The sequence below is a fragment of the Antrostomus carolinensis genome, unplaced genomic scaffold (genome assembly GCF_000700745.2).
Source record: "Antrostomus carolinensis isolate BGI_N321 unplaced genomic scaffold, ASM70074v2 scaffold7946, whole genome shotgun sequence".
In the NCBI taxonomy this organism is placed as follows: Eukaryota; Metazoa; Chordata; class Aves; order Caprimulgiformes; family Caprimulgidae; genus Antrostomus; species Antrostomus carolinensis.
Window position 1 is genome coordinate 14,946 of NW_010323868.1, and position 19,127 is coordinate 34,072.

The 19,127-nt window shown below is 42.9% G+C and overlaps 1 protein-coding gene across 1 annotated transcript in view; it reads left to right on the top strand.

The window, feature by feature from the left end:
- Positions 1–19,127, top strand: part of CRACDL (CRACD like) — a 39,158-nt gene that overhangs the window by 11,392 nt on the left and 8,639 nt on the right. The window contains exons 4-8 of the mRNA XM_010170713.2: positions 2,441–2,576; positions 2,944–3,108; positions 3,729–3,797; positions 6,956–7,186; positions 9,494–11,108. Coding sequence (XP_010169015.2) covers positions 2,441–2,576; positions 2,944–3,108; positions 3,729–3,797; positions 6,956–7,186; positions 9,494–11,108 — 2,216 coding nt within the window. The remainder of the gene's footprint in view (positions 1–2,440; positions 2,577–2,943; positions 3,109–3,728; positions 3,798–6,955; positions 7,187–9,493; positions 11,109–19,127) is intronic.

Below are 19,127 nucleotides of genomic sequence, written 5' to 3' on the forward strand. Positions count from 1 at the left end.
TGCATGGGATTCATCTGACCAAGGGACAAATGCCTGCATCCGAGTTGGTCACCAGGTGCCTTATATAATCAGTAGAGAGAAGTCAACATTACTAAGAAAGCTCGTATCATTCTCGTGTAGACATCTGAAGTTGTTTAGATGAACCAGACTAGAAGTACCAAGTTCTAGAGAGCCAGGGTCACCAGCTCTGATGCAGATACCTGTGGTTTAATGTCTGAAGTTAGACCAGATGAATCCCAGCCTGTGTAGCTGTCTGCCTCTGAAAATCCTGTCTTTGTTCAGGCATTGCCAAAAATGTTACCCACTACTGAAAGGTGACCATGAGAAACCCAGTCTAAAATTCAGATGTGTTCCTGGATAGAGAGATGGAGTTAAAAGCTCCTTGGCTGCCTAGAAAGCAAGTCCTTGCATTGGTGGATGTTGTGCCTCTTAGAACAAGCCTCCTTGTCCTCAGGAGAGAGATGCTGCTGTGCCCAGGGACTGGAAAGACGAACGATCCCGACCATTTAAAACAACATTATACAACGCAGCCACCAGGCAGCGCCAAACAACCAGAAGAAATTATTAACACTTTTTTTTTTTTTAGTCTTTTGTGGCATTGGCAACAGTAATATTAGTCCAGCTTGAAGCCCCAGGAGTTCCAGGCTGGCAGCACCAGGTCTAACAGTGGGCTATAGCGTTGTTGTTCGACAACATGTTTTTAAGACATGGATGATCAGATTTTCTCTCCCTGGTGCACGACTCAACAAGGTCGTATCTGAGTCAGTACGATATTTGGCTGTTTTGGCCATGTTCCTGTGCCCTTACATGCAGGGTTGTTACATTATTGTTTCTTAATATTTGTTTAGAAAGACAAAGACCAGGAAATTCCTTGAAAGGAAGGAAAATTAATTTGAACACTCATAATCTGAGGAGACAGCTCGGGTACCTCTAGTATGCATCGGGGAGGTACGTGTCTGCTAGAAAGAGAAAGCAAAGGTAGCGTGCTGGGATACATGTGCACGTGCAACAACGCTGCTTATCTGGCTGCTGTTGCAGTCTTTGTAAAACATCAGTGCATTGAGCAGCCATCACAGCCCGGACTGGCACTTCCTTTGCAAATTGCTATAGATCTGTCTGACCTTGGGTGCATTGTAGAGATCACATTTTCACTTAGATAAATTGTTCTTCTAAGGTCTGTAACACATTAAGCAGAAGCAGCAGGCTTTCCTTCCTAAAAAATCTGCAGCAGAAATACAGATCAACTTTTTCCTGCTATTGTTTTATCAAATATATTTATAGCAGCCATTACAAGGAAAATGTTACTTTCTGCCATGTTTGTTTGTGTTCCTGAATGTCCCTATGACAGTATCTAAGATCCAAAAACACAGTTCTCCTTTTTTTTTTTCCCCTCCTGCAGTGTCTGCTCAATTAACTTGTAGGTACTTGAATTGAAACTGTTCCGTGTTCTGTCCTCTGGTTTGCCATTTCATAGCTGTCTTACTTAAAAAATTTTAAAGAAGCGAGCTCTAGAAGAAATGCCATATGCACACATTTCTCATCCCTGCTCCGTTAGGCTATGAGCTACACTGAAGAAAATGAGCATAGGAGACCACCTGGCAGCTAGCTGACTGTCTGTGGATCTCCTGTACCATTCCCATGAGGAGACAAGGTCCTCAAGCCCCACGTGTAACATTTGCAAAAAGAAGTTACATACCACATGCAGCAAAAGTCAGAAACAGAAAGAAGCTACCCCCAAAGCATCTCCTGCTTCCTCTCACCAGCCCACAAAGAGTGTCCAGGAACAAATGTGTTCTCCAGGCTCATAGCAGATAAATCCTAGGGATTTTGATGTAGAACACAGGACCTTGTAAGCATGTTGTAAGGATTTATGCAAATGATTCTATGTGAGAACTATATTGCCTGGAATATTTTTGCTAATGACATGTATGGCAGAGATAGATACATTAAATGCTGTACCATGTTTAATTAGTAAAAGGTACTTATTCTTCCTATGGTAATGGTCGATTATTTGCAAGACATGTTCTTATATTAGCAAGAAATTATTCCATCTCAGGTACATGAACTCCCTTCATCTTGCACCTGGGCTTACTTGTGGCACTGTCCTGCCACCCAGCTGCTGGCTTCCAGCTAAGGGGCAGTAGCTTTTCTGTGAGACAGAACTCAGTTGCTGGGGTTAAACTGTCTCTAACCTTGATTCAGTTTGTTAATGTGACAGATAACAGCATTATTACACAAATTTTTGTTTGGTTTTTAAAGGTGTTACCTGGGTTAGCCTGAATAACTGTATTGTGTTCATGGCAAAGTCTGGAATCTCGTGTGTGATGTGTGCTGCGCACATCTATCTCCCACTCCATGTTTAACAGACCACCTGAGTTAAGAGTGAGAGGACTGGCAAAAAAAGTCTGTATGTTTTCACTTATTTTTTATATTATTCTAGGACACATAAAGGCATTATGGGAAGCAGAGCTTTGTCACATGATAGCATTTTCATCCCTGAGACTGGGCAAGAGCCTGCAAGGCCAGTAAGAGTGCTTTCTCAAGAAAATGTATCTGATCGGATTAGAGCTTTACAGGTAATCTACACAACATAATTTTTTCAAATGCAAGAGGTGGAATGTCTTTCCAGGCTTGATTTTTTGGGATAATATTTGTGGTTGAGCATTTGATTAGTAAGTAATGTCTGTCTGCAGCTTACATTAAATGTCACATTTGTTAATTAGGCAGCAGTATCATATCTTGGTTCTACTTAAATGATAGTTGAAAAATGGGTTAGTTGTTTGGCTCCCTAAGAGAATGTCTAAAGTGAAATGTCCTGTGCTCTGGATCTTTCAATTGTGAAGTGAAAATATAAAGATAACTCATTGACATAAGCTAAAAAATGTACTGGGGAAAAAACCTCCATCACTTTCACATGCTAATGTATTTTATGCCACACTGAAGTTGAAACTCCAGCCTACCATGAAATTGGGACCTCCGCCTCCATTTGGACTTCATACAAAGCGAACAGAGGATACTGGGACCAGTTCTGAAGATGATGGATTACCCAGGAGCCCTCCAGAAATGTCTTTGCTCCATGAAAATCTAAATTCAGGCACAACAACAAGAGTGAGTAGTTCTGGTGTTGACAAAAATCAGTGTTTAATGACTTGCTTTACCTGTGCGTGGAAGGCAGAAAAAAATATTTGGTTTTCTGTATGTATCACTACTTTATGTCTGAAATACCTTATTCAAAATGGGAAAATGCGATCTGTCTGTGTAAACAGCTACTTAGAGTCTCTCTTCCTGATAAAATATAAATATCATGCCAGAAAACGCAGAACTAGGATGGAGAGGATGTGTTTGTGTGCGTGCATAGGAATGCTAGGTTTTTTCTACAGAGAGCTGCCAGGCATAAAAAAAAAAAGTCTGAAAAATCTGTATTCTCCCTTGAATGTGCTAAGAGAGCTCTCTTCTGTAATATTTTTCTAGGCTATCATCAGAAAAAGAAACGTAAAATAATTTGAAACTTTTTTCTTTTTAAATGATAGTTTTGTTATACATTATTTCATTCTTTATCTGCATGTCTTACACTTTATGTTTGCAGTGTCCTTGCTAATCCTTAAGACTATAGAGAAAAACAACTTACATTGTCAGTATCTGTGTGCACTTTGTGTAGATGGTTTCTGTGAGTATATCCATCTCGTTTGTCATCTTTTACTGAATCTCTTCCTCATTCCATCCCACAGTTCTCTGACTCTCACAAGCACCTTAGCTCTTTGAGTTTAGCTGGAACAGGCAGTGAAGAAGAAGAACAGGTAACTCCTGCCAAATGTATTAAGGGCCAAGCAATTATGCATAGTAATTATGCTGCAAAAAACAACCTTGTATGTATGTAATTGCATGCGTGCCTGTTTGCTTTGCTTTTTTAATGCCTGTCCTTCTAATGTAAAGTTATGATTATTTATCAACGTAATTCTGACGCCAGGTAATCTCCCGTTGATAATAATTAAGCCCTCTAGAATAGCTCATATCCTTTAGCAAACTTTACAGACATTATTTAATCTCCAAACATGACCAACCAGATTTAGACACTGAAACAGTATCCCTTCTATTAAAGACGGGAAATTGCAGTAAAGGCCAGTTGGCTTACACACACAGGGTAAGGGAGGAAGCTTGTTGAGGAGCTGTGAATAAAACCTAGATCCTCTGAAATCTGCCCATCCCCTTGCTTTAAGCACAAGGTTACCTCGCAGTGATATAGAAAGTGTTTGCCTGATGATAGAGGCTGACGTTGCTGCTTAGGAGTCTGAGATTCAGCCTTCAGTCGGATTCTGTCCACGTGAGCCAGTGTGAGCTGTGAATTTTGCTGAAGTGATGTTTTCAGAACTTGAGTACAGGCAAATAGATGGCTTTCTTCAATCAGCAGCCAGCCATTCTGGCTGATTAAAGGGTGGTTTTGAAAGGCTCTGAAGAGTCCCTTTTAGTTGTCTGCAGCTGGAGTCATGGTAGCAACAACACAGGGTAAAGGGAAAAGTGTTTTCTAGAAATAGGAGGAGGGGTGGAGAGGAATTGCAGAAAGGAAATAGAGAAGCTAGCCCTGAGCTTACCATTCCTTGGTAATTATGCAAAATGTATTTCAAGGCCAGCTGCAGCAGGGCTTAGCAAAGATTTCTGGCCACACTTAGATTCCATATGAAGCTGTTTGAAAAACTGTTTATATACAGTGAATTTTTAATATTTTTAAAGAAAAGCAACACTTGAAGAAGGTATTTCTTGAAGACTGGTATAGGGTCGCCATAAATTTGTCCAGTCCAGATGCATGCTTGCTAAAGGAGGATTTATGTCTCCCTGTTGTTCCATTAACATCACTCTCTGACTCACTCGCTGACTCCTGAGACGCCGTGGTGCCTATGTGATTGCTCAGCTTTTTCCATATGCCCCATCATTTAACTCAGCACTGTCTTCGCCCCAGTCCAGTTTCAGAGCACAGCCAGAAAGTAGCCTCATCTGAAGGCTTTCCTCTCAGACCACAATGTCTACTACCTGTCACTTCAGATTAGCCCTGCTTCTAGAAGTCAGAGGAGATCAGCACCCAGGGCTGAGGAGTTTTGCACAACACAACCCTGAGGTTTTGGGCAGCAGTGACACCTGGCTGTGTCTTGGAAGCTTTCCTGGATTGAAGAAGGGAGAATAGGACTGCGACCATCCCATCCTGGCTTTGGGAATGGGGCTCCCTCATGGCCCCCCACCTTGTGCCACCCAGCGAGACCAACTGAAGGACAGCTGAGCCGTGTGCACGTGGGATTTGGGAAAAGGGGTCTGCCAGCCGTCCCCTCCTCTAGCAGGCTTTGCCAGAGACAGGCTTCATGGAACAGACGACTTCTGCAGCTGGCTCAGAGCTGGCATTCACTCAGGCTGCTGAAATTTAAGTAACAAACCAGATTCCTGATTTTCCAGTGTAATGGTCAATGCTGAGCACTGCCAACAAGAACACATGCAAAGTTCTCGAGGAAAAGCAGAAGCCAGAAGAAAGGCAAGCAAATAATGACGTGCTTTGAAAGAGAACATGTGCTGCATCTTTATCATGGAGCCGAAATGTCAACGTATTCACTGTTAGGTACTAATGTATAATGCAGCCACGTATCGTTTGTTGTACATTAGTCATGTTTGAGTACTAGACTGCAGATACTGTAGAGTGAAAATTAATGAGAGCATCCATTATTCAGCATGGCTGAGCTATTTATTTTATTTTTTTTAATAGAAAGCATGATCGGAAGCTGTGGAGCCAGCCTCTGCTAAAATCAATAGGAGTTTTCCCATAGTCATTGAAGAAGCTGTAGCAGGCCCTCACTACCCTACAGAGAATCTTTTGGCTGTAGTGCATAATGCAGAATTCTCCTTGCAGAAAATGCTAATGCTTTTTCTCTCCCTATTCTATAGGGAGGGAAAGATAAACATTATCCTGCTCTCCCCTTCTCCCATCCAGTAAGATACCACTTCTAGAGAAAGAAGAAAGAAGAAGAAATCCTGCAGAAGAAAGCATGACAAAGGAGGAAGACTCCTCTAATGAAAAGAACCAGAATTTCAAGCCTACAAAGGGAGTGCTGTCATGAGTTGTCAGAGGTCATGTTAATGCCATGACAGATAGATTGGAAGTATAATTTTGCCTATTTGCAAAAACTGAATCTGAGAGAAAAAATAACCCTTTTTAGGGTAATTTTTAATAAATTTTTCAGTCTCCTTTTTGCATCAGCCCTGGGACTAGGATAGCTTTTGGTGAAGCACATGGGCAAGCTGGATTCCAGCATCGTGAAAGTGCAGCACCCCTTGGAATATTCAGGAGTTTTTTCTGGATGGGTTATTGGCCTCTAGTAGGAATTGTCCATCGTTTCCTTCCCCAGAATAGTCTACACATGAAATTTTACATTTTAGGCAAGCTCCCTAGTTATTTTGCAGATATAAATACATGAGGAAAAAAACACAAGCTGACATAAGTGTCAATGCCACTGGTGTTTGATTCTTTTGTCTTTAGGAGGGTGTTACAGGGTTGGAAGGGACCTGATAACATTATAGGAAGCTAGAGGTGCTCCAGCCCAGCATAACTGTGGGTAGGAGCCTAGACACAGATGCTGGAGGACAGACCCAGAAAGGAAACTGTCCCTTTAGGTTCTGTAACTTGAGTACTCTTCATAAATCTGTCTTCTAAAATATGCTGGCCATGTATTTGTGTGCTTTAGATCTTCTAATTAAATGTGACTTGGTCCTTCCCACTGGACAGTATACCATGATATGCAAGCACTAAAAATGCAGAAATGCTAACACCAGTACTCCACAAAAATGCAATGTATTTTAAAGAGATGTCAAAAAGAAAAAAGAAGCAACCTCAAAATGCCCATAAACATGGCCACTTATTTGTAGAATTGTTTTTTTTCATGTCTTTGATTCACAATTTGAAGATTTTTTTTTTTTTCAGGTTACATTGGTTTCTTCTTCTAGATCTCGCTCTACAGACAGTAAACTGTTCCCTAGGCATGGAAGTGCCAAAACTGGAGCTCCCCAGAGATCTGACAGTACCGTCTCGCCTACAGCCAATTTTGACACTCCACCTGAGCTTTCCTCTTGCTTGGATAATTCTGCTGCTAAACATAAGCTTTTAATAAAACCCCGGAACCAGAGGTCCAGTAAAACAAGAAGATTTTCTCAGGTACTTGTGAAAATAAAGAGTGTCACCTTTGACACAAAACCAGGAAGTTCTTACTGGACTTTGTATTTCAAATTCAGATGTGATAAGGAAAGTCAGATAGCGGCATGGATAATTCATTGGGTTTTCATAGCTGTTGTTTGATGAGACTACCTATCTGGAGTAGACATTAGGAACAGATTAAATATTATGGGTTTACTTGTTAACTCTTAATGCAGCAGTTTGTGTAACAATTTCTTCTTAAATTTGCCATGCGATACTATTTAATACCTTGTTTGTGATGCAGAAGTTTGGGCTGACTTCTTAATTTCTTACTTGAAAAAAATTTTTTTGAAAGTTTTATGGTCAACTTGTGTACTTTTCCTAGTCTGAAAGACCCTGTAAAATCTTGAGTCTTGGAGAGACTGTTGATGGAAGAGCTGTTTTAACTTCCTAAATATAATTTGGCTTATATTTTCAATAAGTACTGAAAGAATAAGTTGCAACCTATTAATTAATTGGAGCCAAATTCTGTACATTAGGCCTGTTCTGAATTCAGACCTCTGCCTGCCCCAAAACTTGTAAACCCTTTATGTGCTCTACAGAGAACTTAAAGTTTAAGTCTCCACAGGAAAAAAAAAAGTGTGTACTATTAAAAAAAAATATTAAAAAAACGTTGTTTTTTAAACCATCCTTTTAAAACATGATTTGTTTGTTTCTTTGTCATATCTTATGAAAGACATAGCTTAATTTTTCTTCTTTCCTCCTTTTAGAATAAAGTTTACAGCTCTTGCTACAGTATTTGCACTTCATTGTTTATGGTTTCTTTCAATGCTTTAAATACAATAAAGCCATTAAATTGGCTTGCTTATCACCAGGAATATTATTCTCTCTGGCTCTAAATATTACTTAGCTGTATTTTCCAAAACCTGTGAGTGATCTTTGGGCTCAGTAGAGCACCGCTGTGAGCAACACAATGAGGCCAGTTATTTAGAAGAGCATGTAAAGTAATAACTCACTGATCAAAAATCCTCTTCCATTGTAACATTGTTACTGAAAAACAATTATTTTATCCAGTCTGCCTATAAACTGCCAGCTGACTGAGGCCTCCTGGTTTTCCATGGAGAGTGTTCACATCTTTTGATAATACAATTTTTAGTCTATTCCTGACTGACTCTGCCTGTGCACCTTGCTTCTGGCTAACTGCTGTCTTCTGCTTTTATGTTCTTGTGTGTGGATTGTGAATGAAGGTGGCACAGCAGCTCTGTCTTTGCAATTGCACTTCATAGAATTATAAAATGGCTTGGGTTGGAAAGGACCTTAAAGATCATCCAGTTCCAACCCCCCCGCTGTGGACAGGGTTGCCAACCACTGGATCAGTCTGCTCAGGGCCCCATCCAACCTGGCCTTGAAGGCGTCCAGGGATGGGGCATCCACAACTTCTCTGGGCAACCTGTTGGAAGAATCCTAAAAATATTTTAGAGTGCAAGTTTTGTGTTCTTAGAATTAGGGCCTATATCCAAAATATATATTTACCCAACAAATTACAGTGAATCAATGAGCTAATACAGGCACCATATGAAAAGGCATATTCATCAGCTTAATAATGTGCTTTCAAATAATCCTGTATATTTAGCCAGTCCTTACCTGAAGTTTAATCACAAGACCTCACAGATAGCTGCATATGCATTTGTAAACTTTTAGCAAATAGTCAAACTCTTGAAAGAAAAATAAGGCTTTTACACAAAGGAGGCAAGGCTGTAATGCTCTGTGGCAGTGGGATTACGCAGAAGACTGCCATATGGGGTAGATACTCAGCTGGCATAGAGTGTCATAACCGGGTGGACTTGTTAGGCTTTTGCTCTTCCTTCTACGTAGCCTTCCCTCTTCAGAGTCATGCTTTAGGGAGAATGGGTTGTTTTATTTTTAATGCTAGCGTGGAGTAGCAAAATACAAAGGGACAGATTTTTCTCTTTCAAGTGCTGCTTTTTGCCTAAGAGCAACACAACATAGCCAGTATGCTCTGGGGAATCAAGTGCCAAGGACAGTCCAATGGCCATTGTTTTGATGAACTTCCCATCTACAAAGGCCTGAAAGCACTAGTTGTGCAGAAGGAAGTGTCACTCGTTGCTTATATATTTGTTAAATACTTTATGCTAGGATCTACTTAGATAAAAAACATCCAGTAGGTAGGTTAAGAAAACAGCAAAGTCGGCATGAGAGGCAAGTATTGCCTTCCTCTCTAAGATCTCGGTTGTACATGTAATGACGAATATGAGAAAAAGTGAATCTGTACATGGTGATGGGGCTTTCTGAATTTCTTTCTTGCAGAGGACCCAGTCTGAATCTCTGACTGATTTGAGCTGTACCCCAGAGGAAGAAGAGGATGATGAAAAGGAGATGCAGACAGACTTGGCAGATGCTGTATTCAAGCCCGGCAATCAAGAACTGCCATGTGGCACAGCTGCAGCACAGGATGTGGCTTCCTGGCTGAAGCCCAGAATGCCTGAGGACCTTCCCCCTGCTTTGAGACCAGCAATGACTCAACCTACTTCTGGGCCTGCTGCTGTACAGGAAGCCCTACTACCAGAGAATAAACCGGAGGGCTGCCAACCAACACTGGAAACAACATGTGTGAAGTCTGAGTCCTCATTGCTGTTAGAAGGCAAAGACTCTGCAACTTCTTCCTACTCCAGTTCAAAGAGAGAAGTACAAAGGCAAGAAGATTCCTCAGAAGCAACAGTTCTGTTGTCTGGGGATGCGAGCAATGTGTCAATCAATATTTTAAATCAAGAAAATAAGGAGCTTCCTACTGTGTTTTCAGTAAGTAAAATACCATCTGAAGAAGATATTTCAATTAGTAAGAATAGTATTGTTTGCTTGGAAGGGCCAGAAGAAAATAAACAGAAGGATGATCAGATACCTGTGGAAATATCCTGTAATAAAGAAGCAAAGAAAGAGGTTTCTCTATTGTCAGAGTCCAGCAAGCAATTTTCCATAGGTTCTTTCCAGCCCACAGACTTGTTCCATGTTTCACATCCTGCTTCCTCAACGTGGATGGGATCATCTGCTTCCTGCTGTCTGGAGAAAACCAAGACTGCACAAGAAGCGGCTGCTTCTGGTAAGGAGAACAGTCAGTCACTGGTCCACAAGGAGGAAGTTTTGGGGAAGAAAGCTGAAAAAGCAGCCAATGAACTCAATGCCTTGAGAAAGTTTTCTGTTTCCTCTGCACGAGAGAGACCAAGGACCAGAAGCCTACACTTTCCAGAAAGATCGGAGTTGGAAAGCCCATTAAATACTGGATTCTTCCTGTCCAAAGCAAAGGTCTCCTCGAGAAATGACAAGTGGAAAGAAGACTTGCAGAAGGGATCAGATCTGGAGGAGGAAAAAAGCAGCAACAAAAAACAGACTTTGCTGCCAGAGTCCGACTCTGGGAACACAGGCCAACATACAGAAATTTTGGCTGGCTGCATTTCTCTGACTGTCGATGCGGTGCCGGTGCCAAGTGATTCTTCGGTGGCATCTCAGAATCAGCCAAGCTGTGAAGATAAAAGTCCTTTTCAAGTGAAACTTAGATCCACCTCCCTGTCCTTGAAATACAGAGACAACTCGTCACCAGAATCAAAAGGGATTAAAAGATACAGTGCAGAGTTTAGTTTAGAAAATGAAAGATTGACTTCCTTTCTAAAAGGTGATAAGGCACAGATCAAAAAACCAGCCAATACAAATATTGATGATTCTTTAAATGAAAAGATCAAACCCAAAGCAAAGTCCTCCGAACAGCTTAGTAGCAAACCTCCATTGCCTAAAAAGCCAACTTTGCAAAACATAACTGTTCCAAATACGACTGCAAACAAGGAGAAGCAGGACAAAGCTATTCACTCTCCTGAATCCAGAACAGAAGATAGAGACTTGGAGAAAAAGTCAAATCCTTGTAAAGTTCCTGGTAAGACTCCCGATACGTTATAAAGTTACCTTAACTCACAAGGAATGACCTCACCTGTGAGGGTGTGTGAGGCAGCGCTGTTGTGTCAGTCACAACACTGGTGAACATGAGCTGATGGCTCTGCCTTCAGTGATGTTGCTTCCCGATTCTCCCTTGCTGAAAAGATTAATGGAAGGACAGCAGGGAAGAAGAAGCAGTCAGAATAAGATATTTTTGCCTGTGATTTTTTGCATTTCAGGGCATTGTTTAAAGGATGTTCAGAGTGACACTCAAAAAATAAAGTGCATTAGCAAGTATTGTGAAACAGAGATATCAAACCACTAAGTGTCCCCATTCAGAACTGCTGTGTGGCAATTCAAAAGCCAGGAGCACATATTAAGTGGAGTGCCCTGCGTAGGATGAGTGACTCAGACCTCTAGACCTTCTTTTTCACCATAGCATTGAGACAGAAATACCAGTAACTGCCTGGCATGCTCAACATGCCATTTATTTATTGTCTCCTGTGAGCTTTGCTTATTCATTTATCCATCTTTATCACTACTCATTCCTTGTCTAAAAACGAAAATTAACTACCCTGCAGCTTCCTGGAGTTTAAAGCCAGGAGAGACTGTAAGATCATGTCTGCTGCAGATTGTTAAATTTCACCCTGTTGTCTGCTTTATATATTATATGATTGGGTTAGAGTTTAAAAAAAATCAGTCCTCTTGAAACTAATACATTGTGGGCTACAGGCAGAGGACAGAAAAGACTGGATGTGGCACCACTATCTGCGGTCTTTGCAACAACAGTAAACAAGTTAGGTGAAGTACGCTCAAGCAGTTCTATCAGACCTCTGTTTTTCACTTCAGAGAATAGCCCAGAGGGGGAAAAAAAATCTTTAGGTCTTCTGATATGTGGGAGAAAATTCTCCTCTGCCCTAAATCTGTCTCGTCATGAGTTTAATGTTAAGAATATGAGGAGGAGATGCTGGCCAAGCAAAAGAAAAGGTTTCTTCGTGCCACTGCAGAGCTCCCTGCCTCTGGTTGCTCTTCTCTAGTTGGGGTCAGTCTCTGAGCTTTGGAGTGGGGAAGCACCAAGCCAGAAGAAGACCTCAGGGCACAGCAGGCCACTTGTCCTGCAGGGTGCCAAAAGCCTCTGCCCAACCCCAGAGTCAACCTGCTGATGCCCTGAGTGACAGCTGATTCCACTTGTCATCTGCTGCAGCATTGCAGGTGTTTTTATAGGGCTCTGGCCACGTTTTCAGTTTCCTGCTCTCCCAGCAACCATAAAGGAGAGGATTCACTGGCTCCTGGCCTCCACAGCCAGACAAGGCTCCCGTGGCCATCCAGCCAGAGCTTCCCCGCACCCCTCGGGCAAGGCGCTCTCCCTTTGTCTAATCCCAGCGCTCCCTTTAAAGGCATTTTCCCCTCTGCCCTGCCCTGAGGAGTCGCTGATTGTTTGTAGCCCAGATCTCTGTGATCAGTTGAGATTTTGAGGAGGGTCATACTGGGAACAAGCAAGTAGGAAACTAGCACAGTAGGGTTGGTCTGGCAGAGGACAGGCGAAAGCAGCAGAGGTACCAGCACCCCTGCACACGGGCTTTTTTCACATCCTTTCCGCGGAGTCCCAGGGTGCCTGCGGCGGGAGCGGGGCAGGAGATAATGGGTGCTGGAGGAGGCAGAAGGGGAAGAAACACAGCTGGAGTGCACATTTCTCCTCCAGGCTTCTTCTCTGTGCCTCAGCCCTGAGGTGAAGGAGACTCCCTGCCCCCAGGCTCAGGATTGTCCTTTGCAATATAGGGTCTGCAGGTGAGAGCCGTGCCCTGGCTTCCCTGGCAGAGGTGCACACACCTGGAATTTGAACCTAGGGGTGTGCAGGTCGAGGAGCCCTGTTTTGGGCATGTTTCTCTCCACCTGACAGTATTATACCAGATCTGGGGTTGTTTAGCATGGTAGTTCAGATTGGTCTGTGATGGTAATTAGTCTTCTTCCTTATCTACTGCCCCACCCATCTTATTGTATCACATAAAGCAAAGCTGCTATGGTTTTCCACATATTTGCAGCTTTGAGTCACTTGGTAATGGGTTCTGATATATGGGCATGCCAGAACTCAGAAACAGTTTAATTCTAACTACAAAGCAGTCTACTCCAAACTGACCTGAGGTACTTCCTACACCAGCAGACGTTTCTCCTTAGACATCTGACCAAGCATCTCTTTGTGCTAAGTTCATAGAATCATAGAATGGTTTGGATTGGAAGGGACCTTAAAGATCATCTAGTTCCAACCCCCCTGCCATCAGCAGGGACACCTTCCACTAGACCAGGTTGCTCAAAGCCTCATCCAGCCTGGCCTTAAACACTTCCAGGGAGGGGGCATCCACAGCTTCTCTGGGCAACCTGTTCCAGTGTCTCATCACCCTCACAGGAAAGAATTTCTTCCTAGTATCTAGTCTAAACCTGCCCTCTTCCAGCTTAAAGCCATTACCCTTTGTTCTATCACCACCTCCAGGCCCTTGTAAAAAGTCCTTCCCAGCCTTCCTGTAGCCCCTTCAGGTACTGCAAGGTCTCTATAAGGTCTCTCTGGAGCCTTCTCTTCTCCAGGCTGAACAGCCCCAACTCTCTCAGCCTGTCCTCATAGGAGAGGTGCTCCAGCCCTCGGATCATCCTTGTGGCCTCCTCTGGACTCGCTCCAGTAGGTCCATGTCTATCTTATATTGTGGGCCCCAGAACTGGATGCACTAAGTTACCACATCAGCCTGAGCTGCTGCCTGAACTCATGGGTGAATGAGGTGTGCCCACCTCCTCTGTTTGCCCTGGCACCACACCAGCCTCAGTGGGGGGATTTGTACCATGATCCTAGAAGCAGTATCCCTTTCCAAGATGTAGGAGAGCCATGAGATGCAATGAGGGCAATACCCCTGCCCAAACACCATTTTAAGGTCTTTGAAATGTTTCCCTCAGCCCAGTGAGCCAGAAGCGTGTCTTTGCAACTGCAAGCAGCAGAAATCTGATAAGCGAAATTAGCACAGCCCTTCATGGATTGCGTGGCTTACCAGCAAGCTCTAGCCTCCTGATCTGCTGGGACACACTTCTTTTTTTCTTTCTCTTTCTTCCAATCATCTTGAATGTTGGCACCCAGCCCGCTCCTAGTCTTTGAGTTCATTAGCCCTTTCAAAGAGCTGTGGTTGCTGTTGAGAGACACTTTATGCTGTTGGGGAGTTTCTGGTTTCTGCCCACTGAGTGTTAGGAAATCACTGTACTGAACAAGAAGACAAGCTGTGAAATGGTGATGTAAGGGGGTGCAGTTCCCTCCCCGTGTACACTCATCTTGAAAAAGTCAGTTTGCTGTGTCTTGGTGTGAGCAGGAACAGTTTGGTTCATTCAGTTCAATTTCTAGCTTTTCAGCTCTGCTGGTACCAAAGGCAGCGGGAGGGCTGGTGGGATGCTGGTTTACCACCTCAGGCGAAAGCAGCGCTCCTGCTCTTCAGAGTTTTCTGGGGAAATAGTGGGGGATTCCTTGGCCTCTCCAGGGCTGCAAGGTGGCTTTTTAATGGCAGTGTGAAATTAGTCACCCCAGGAGGAGTATTTTTTAAGTTTCTGGAGCTAAAGGCACTTGTGCCTATAAAGGCACAAGTCTTTACAAGAATTAAAAGGTTAAGCTGTGTTGTTTGGGGTTGATGCACTTTGCTATAAATCCTGTAAAGGGCAGAAACAATTAACATATGCTAACAGGTTATTACAAGAGCAAAACCATAAGCAGTGCCTGTGTGAATGTGCATATTAGAGTATATAAAAATCAGCAACGGAGCAGCTGTAGCGAGGAGACATGCTCTAACAGAGGAAAGGAGCTTGGGGAGGGATGGTGGACGTAACAGTGAATGAAATTGGTGTCTGGCAAGTACAGGCTCTGAAGTGACAAGAAAAATGTTTCTCTCTACATGAAAAAGACATTGCTTTAGTGCTGTCCTGGCTACAGCTGAAAAGAAAGCTGTCTCGTCTTTTTTCCAAAAGAAGTTGCCGTTTCCGTTGTGTCAGACTATATTGCAATATGGCTGTTTTCCAGCAGTGAAAAGACTTTGATGCAAACATAGCAGGTTCTTGTGTCAAAAAGACTCTCCTGGCATTGGTGGTATAGATCCAACCAAAAGTCAAATTCCTCACAGAGCAGCTTAGAGAAGAAAGAAATGTCTGAAATACTTAGCCACATCTTTTAGAATAGCTTTGTCTGAAATTAAGTGATTGGGTGGGTGCACTGACACAAATGCACGTAGCACTTTAATAAACAAAGGGAAATATGTAGGCCAGGATATCCTAAATGCCATATACATTTGTAAAGCCCTTCTTAAAATAACTGGTATTTTATACATGAGCAGAGATACAACAGTGTGGAACTAAATATGCATGCATAAGCAGTGTTATAAAACAATGACACTGTTGTATACAGGGAGTGTTATCTCCCTGTGCAAAGTTGTTTGGATTAGTTTTGAGTATGTTTGCTTTTAAAACATGCAGGGAATCCACAAGTTAGCTTTGCTTGCTGTTAGAGGTATGACTTTCAAAAGGCTCTAATATTCTGCCTCTGACCTTTTGCCTGCACAGATGTGTATAAAGAGCAACCACTCTTTGCCATCCTTGCAGGCATAAGATGTTCTTTTTCACATGTTATAAAAATGTTATTAAAATATTATAAAAATGTTACTAAAATGTTATAAAGAGCCTCTGCTACATTTTATGCACACAAAGGCTTTTAGATTTATAGAAAACAGGTACAATATCTGAGGCCATCTCTAAAAAACAAAATAAATCCCTAAATCTCAGGGTAATGTTTAAATGTCTTTGCTGTGATTATCCATATAAGCAGCACACACATCCTCAGATACAGTTGGATACACTGAGCATATCTGTCTGTCAAGAGACAGAAATAGGTATGTATTTCTCTTTCACTTTCTAGGTGTGTATATAAACCAATGCACAATAACAAGTCAATCATAAGATCTCCTTTTGTACATAAAGATTAATGTTTTATCTTCATCTTATTGTTCACACAACCAGTCTGACACACTGAAGAATAACATCCAAGTATCAATGAGAAGTGTACACATTAATTTCCACAACATTTAGGCAGAATAAATCTCATCTATAAGATCAGAGCTTTAGTCTGAGAAAAAAAAACCCTCAAAAAACCCCCAAAAACCACAAAACCTGCTTTAGTGAGATACAGAAGGAAACAGATACCTGCATTTAATGGGGCTGCAGCAGGTGAATTTCCCCCCTTAGGAACTTGCTGCTGCCAGACTCAGCAGAGAAGAGCTCAGGTGATTCTGATCCGTGGGAGGGATTTGAGCAGGTGTACTGTGGTTCACTTGGCTTCAGGGCTTATCTGCAGTGGTCAGTCTGAAAGCTGTGGAAGTGGTGAAGAATGTAGATGGAGTGGTTGGTCTTGCAACTGTCCCTGTGTGTTTGGTGGCTGTGGGAAAGAGGTGAAGGGAAGGCTTCAGCAGCCTCCAAGTGTGGTTTCAAGTGGCAGCAGCAGACCTCAGCAGCCTACATTAAATGCTAGTTTTAATACATGGTGACATTACGCACAGAGCATCTTGACAAGTTCTGACCTGGTATCTTCCCATTGTCAGTAGCTTTTCCCGAGGGGAAGAAGGGGCTCACTCATCTTTCAAAAAGCCTCAGGCCAAGCCAGCTCCAAGGAGAGCAGGGAAAGATGCAATCACGAGGTTAAAACTGAGTGAACGAGAGACAAATCGCTGCCAGCAATATCCTTTATTAGCTTATGAAGTTATTAAGTAACAAGCTGAATAGCATATTGCTTAAAATAACATGTAGTGAGAAGTGAAGAATATGATTCAGATTCTAGTTTTATTCAGAAAAATCTCCTGTGTAACGTGGAAACAAGAGGTTCAGCCCTACTTCACTGGAGGAGAAGTGAAACATAGGACATTTGTGGTGGCTGTGGGCTGTCAAACTCGCACAGCTTCTGACAGAGGATGCTACTGCTTGCATTTTGTACTGCGCTATCGCCCATGTCCAGTTCTGGGCTCCCCAGTTCAAGAGGGACAGGGATCTTCTAGAGGGAGTCCAGCAGAGGGCCACAAAGATGATGAGGGGCCTGGAGTATCTGCCTTACGAAGAGAGGCTGAGAGAGCTGGGACTCTTCAGCCTGGAGAGGAGAAGACTGAGAGGGGATCTTATCAATGTCTATAAATACTTGAAGTGTGGGGGCCAAATGGATGGGGCAAGGCTCTTTTCAGAGGTAACCGGTGACAGGACAAGGGGCAATGGGCAAAAACTGGAACACCAGAAGTTCCAGACAAACTTAAGGAAAAACTTCTTTACAGTGAGGGTGACAGAGCACTGGAACAGGCTGCCCAGAGAGGTTGTGGAATCTCCATCTCTGGAGATGTTCAAAACCCACCTGGACACTTTCCTGGGCAACTTGCCCTAGGTGATCCTGCTTTGGCAGGGGGGTTGGACTAGATGATCTCCGGAGGTCCCTTCCGACCCCTACGATTCTATAATTCTTTAAAAGCGACATTTACCAGCTGAGAGCTGTTCTGCTAACTGCTGTGCACATGACATAGAGCAGAAGCAGGAACTAGATTGTGCTTTTGAGTACTTTTAGTTCCACTCTGGCTATCTGGTTCCTTAAACGCTGTGCTTTGCCACATGGTGAACCATAAAAGCACACCGACTACCTCATGACTGGATAAGATAAGATAGGGAGGGCTTATTCAGGCTGATCAGTCACTGAACTGAGAAAGAACATGTGCAAGCAGCACTTCTCTTGCAAATAGTTGCTTCCTGAGAAGGCTTTTGACCTCTTGGTCCCTCTAAGAGTACCAAGAACTTTATAGGAAAGTCTCACATGACCTTAAACTGCCAACTTGCTTCACCATAGTATCTCATGGATTATTTCACCACCTTTCATCCTTCTGGCTGGAACAACGGTGCACATATACTGCCAAGGAACTTTATCTAGTTGGAGGTGGGAGGATGTGAAGGACCTCTGGGCAATGGGAAAGATAATAAATTGTGAATATGCCTCTTCTACCCCTTACCCTTCACAAGTGGCATCTGATGCTGAAGAGAAGGCATTTCCCCTGCCTTGCCTGCCCGCCTGGCTTTCTGCAGCAAAGACTTTCACAGGATCAAGGGCAAAATGCAATGGCTTAAAGAAACAAGAAAGCCCCTCCCAGAAGCAAATCAGCTCTTCATCCTCTGTAGGTGATACTACTCTGCTGTCCTACGTCAGGCCCGTACAGATACATAGAAAATCTTTAAAGATGATGAAAAAGAGCTTTTGTTCCCTACTATCACAAGGGCATTCTGATACCGTCTCTTATGGAATGATACTTGGCTCTAATTTGGCTGACTTCTAATTGGCATGACTAGGATGTCTGGCATCTCATCAGGGAGAATTGTCTGAAGAGCAAAAGTGCTTGATGCCTTCATTAGAGTATCTGCCTTATGAAAAACATTGTTATAATAGCAGCCTCCAGACATACAAGTGCAGGACTGGGAACCCTGTTGTGCTAAGCAGTGCACATCGAAATAACATAAAGAGGAATCTTAAATCTGTGAGGATGACAGAGAAACAGGGTCACAGGTAGCAATGAGGCCGTTACATGTAGCACAGTAAATAGAACCTGGGCATAGCAGTCATTTTGTCAGTATTGATTGTGTGGTGGCAGCAGAGGAGGAACAATGTGTGGTTCAGTTGGTGTTTACAGAGAGCTCCTGTGGTGTGACAGGGAAAATGGGACAAAACACAAAGGGTGATTTTGAATCACAGAGACTTAAGAAGTACATCACTATCGGTGTCAAGGCAGAAGCCAGGTTCCCAGTATCATGGGAAAGGTAGTGGGTGGATTGAAAAGGGCCTTCAGGGTGAAGATCTTGGTGTTTGTGAGCACCAAGACATTGCAGACTGTAAAGGAAGGTCAAAAGGTGGTGGAAAAGGATGGGTGTGGTGGTGTGTCTGTAGCTGTGCAGTCAGAGAAGAAGCCCAGTCTTCCCTGGGCTGTATATGGGG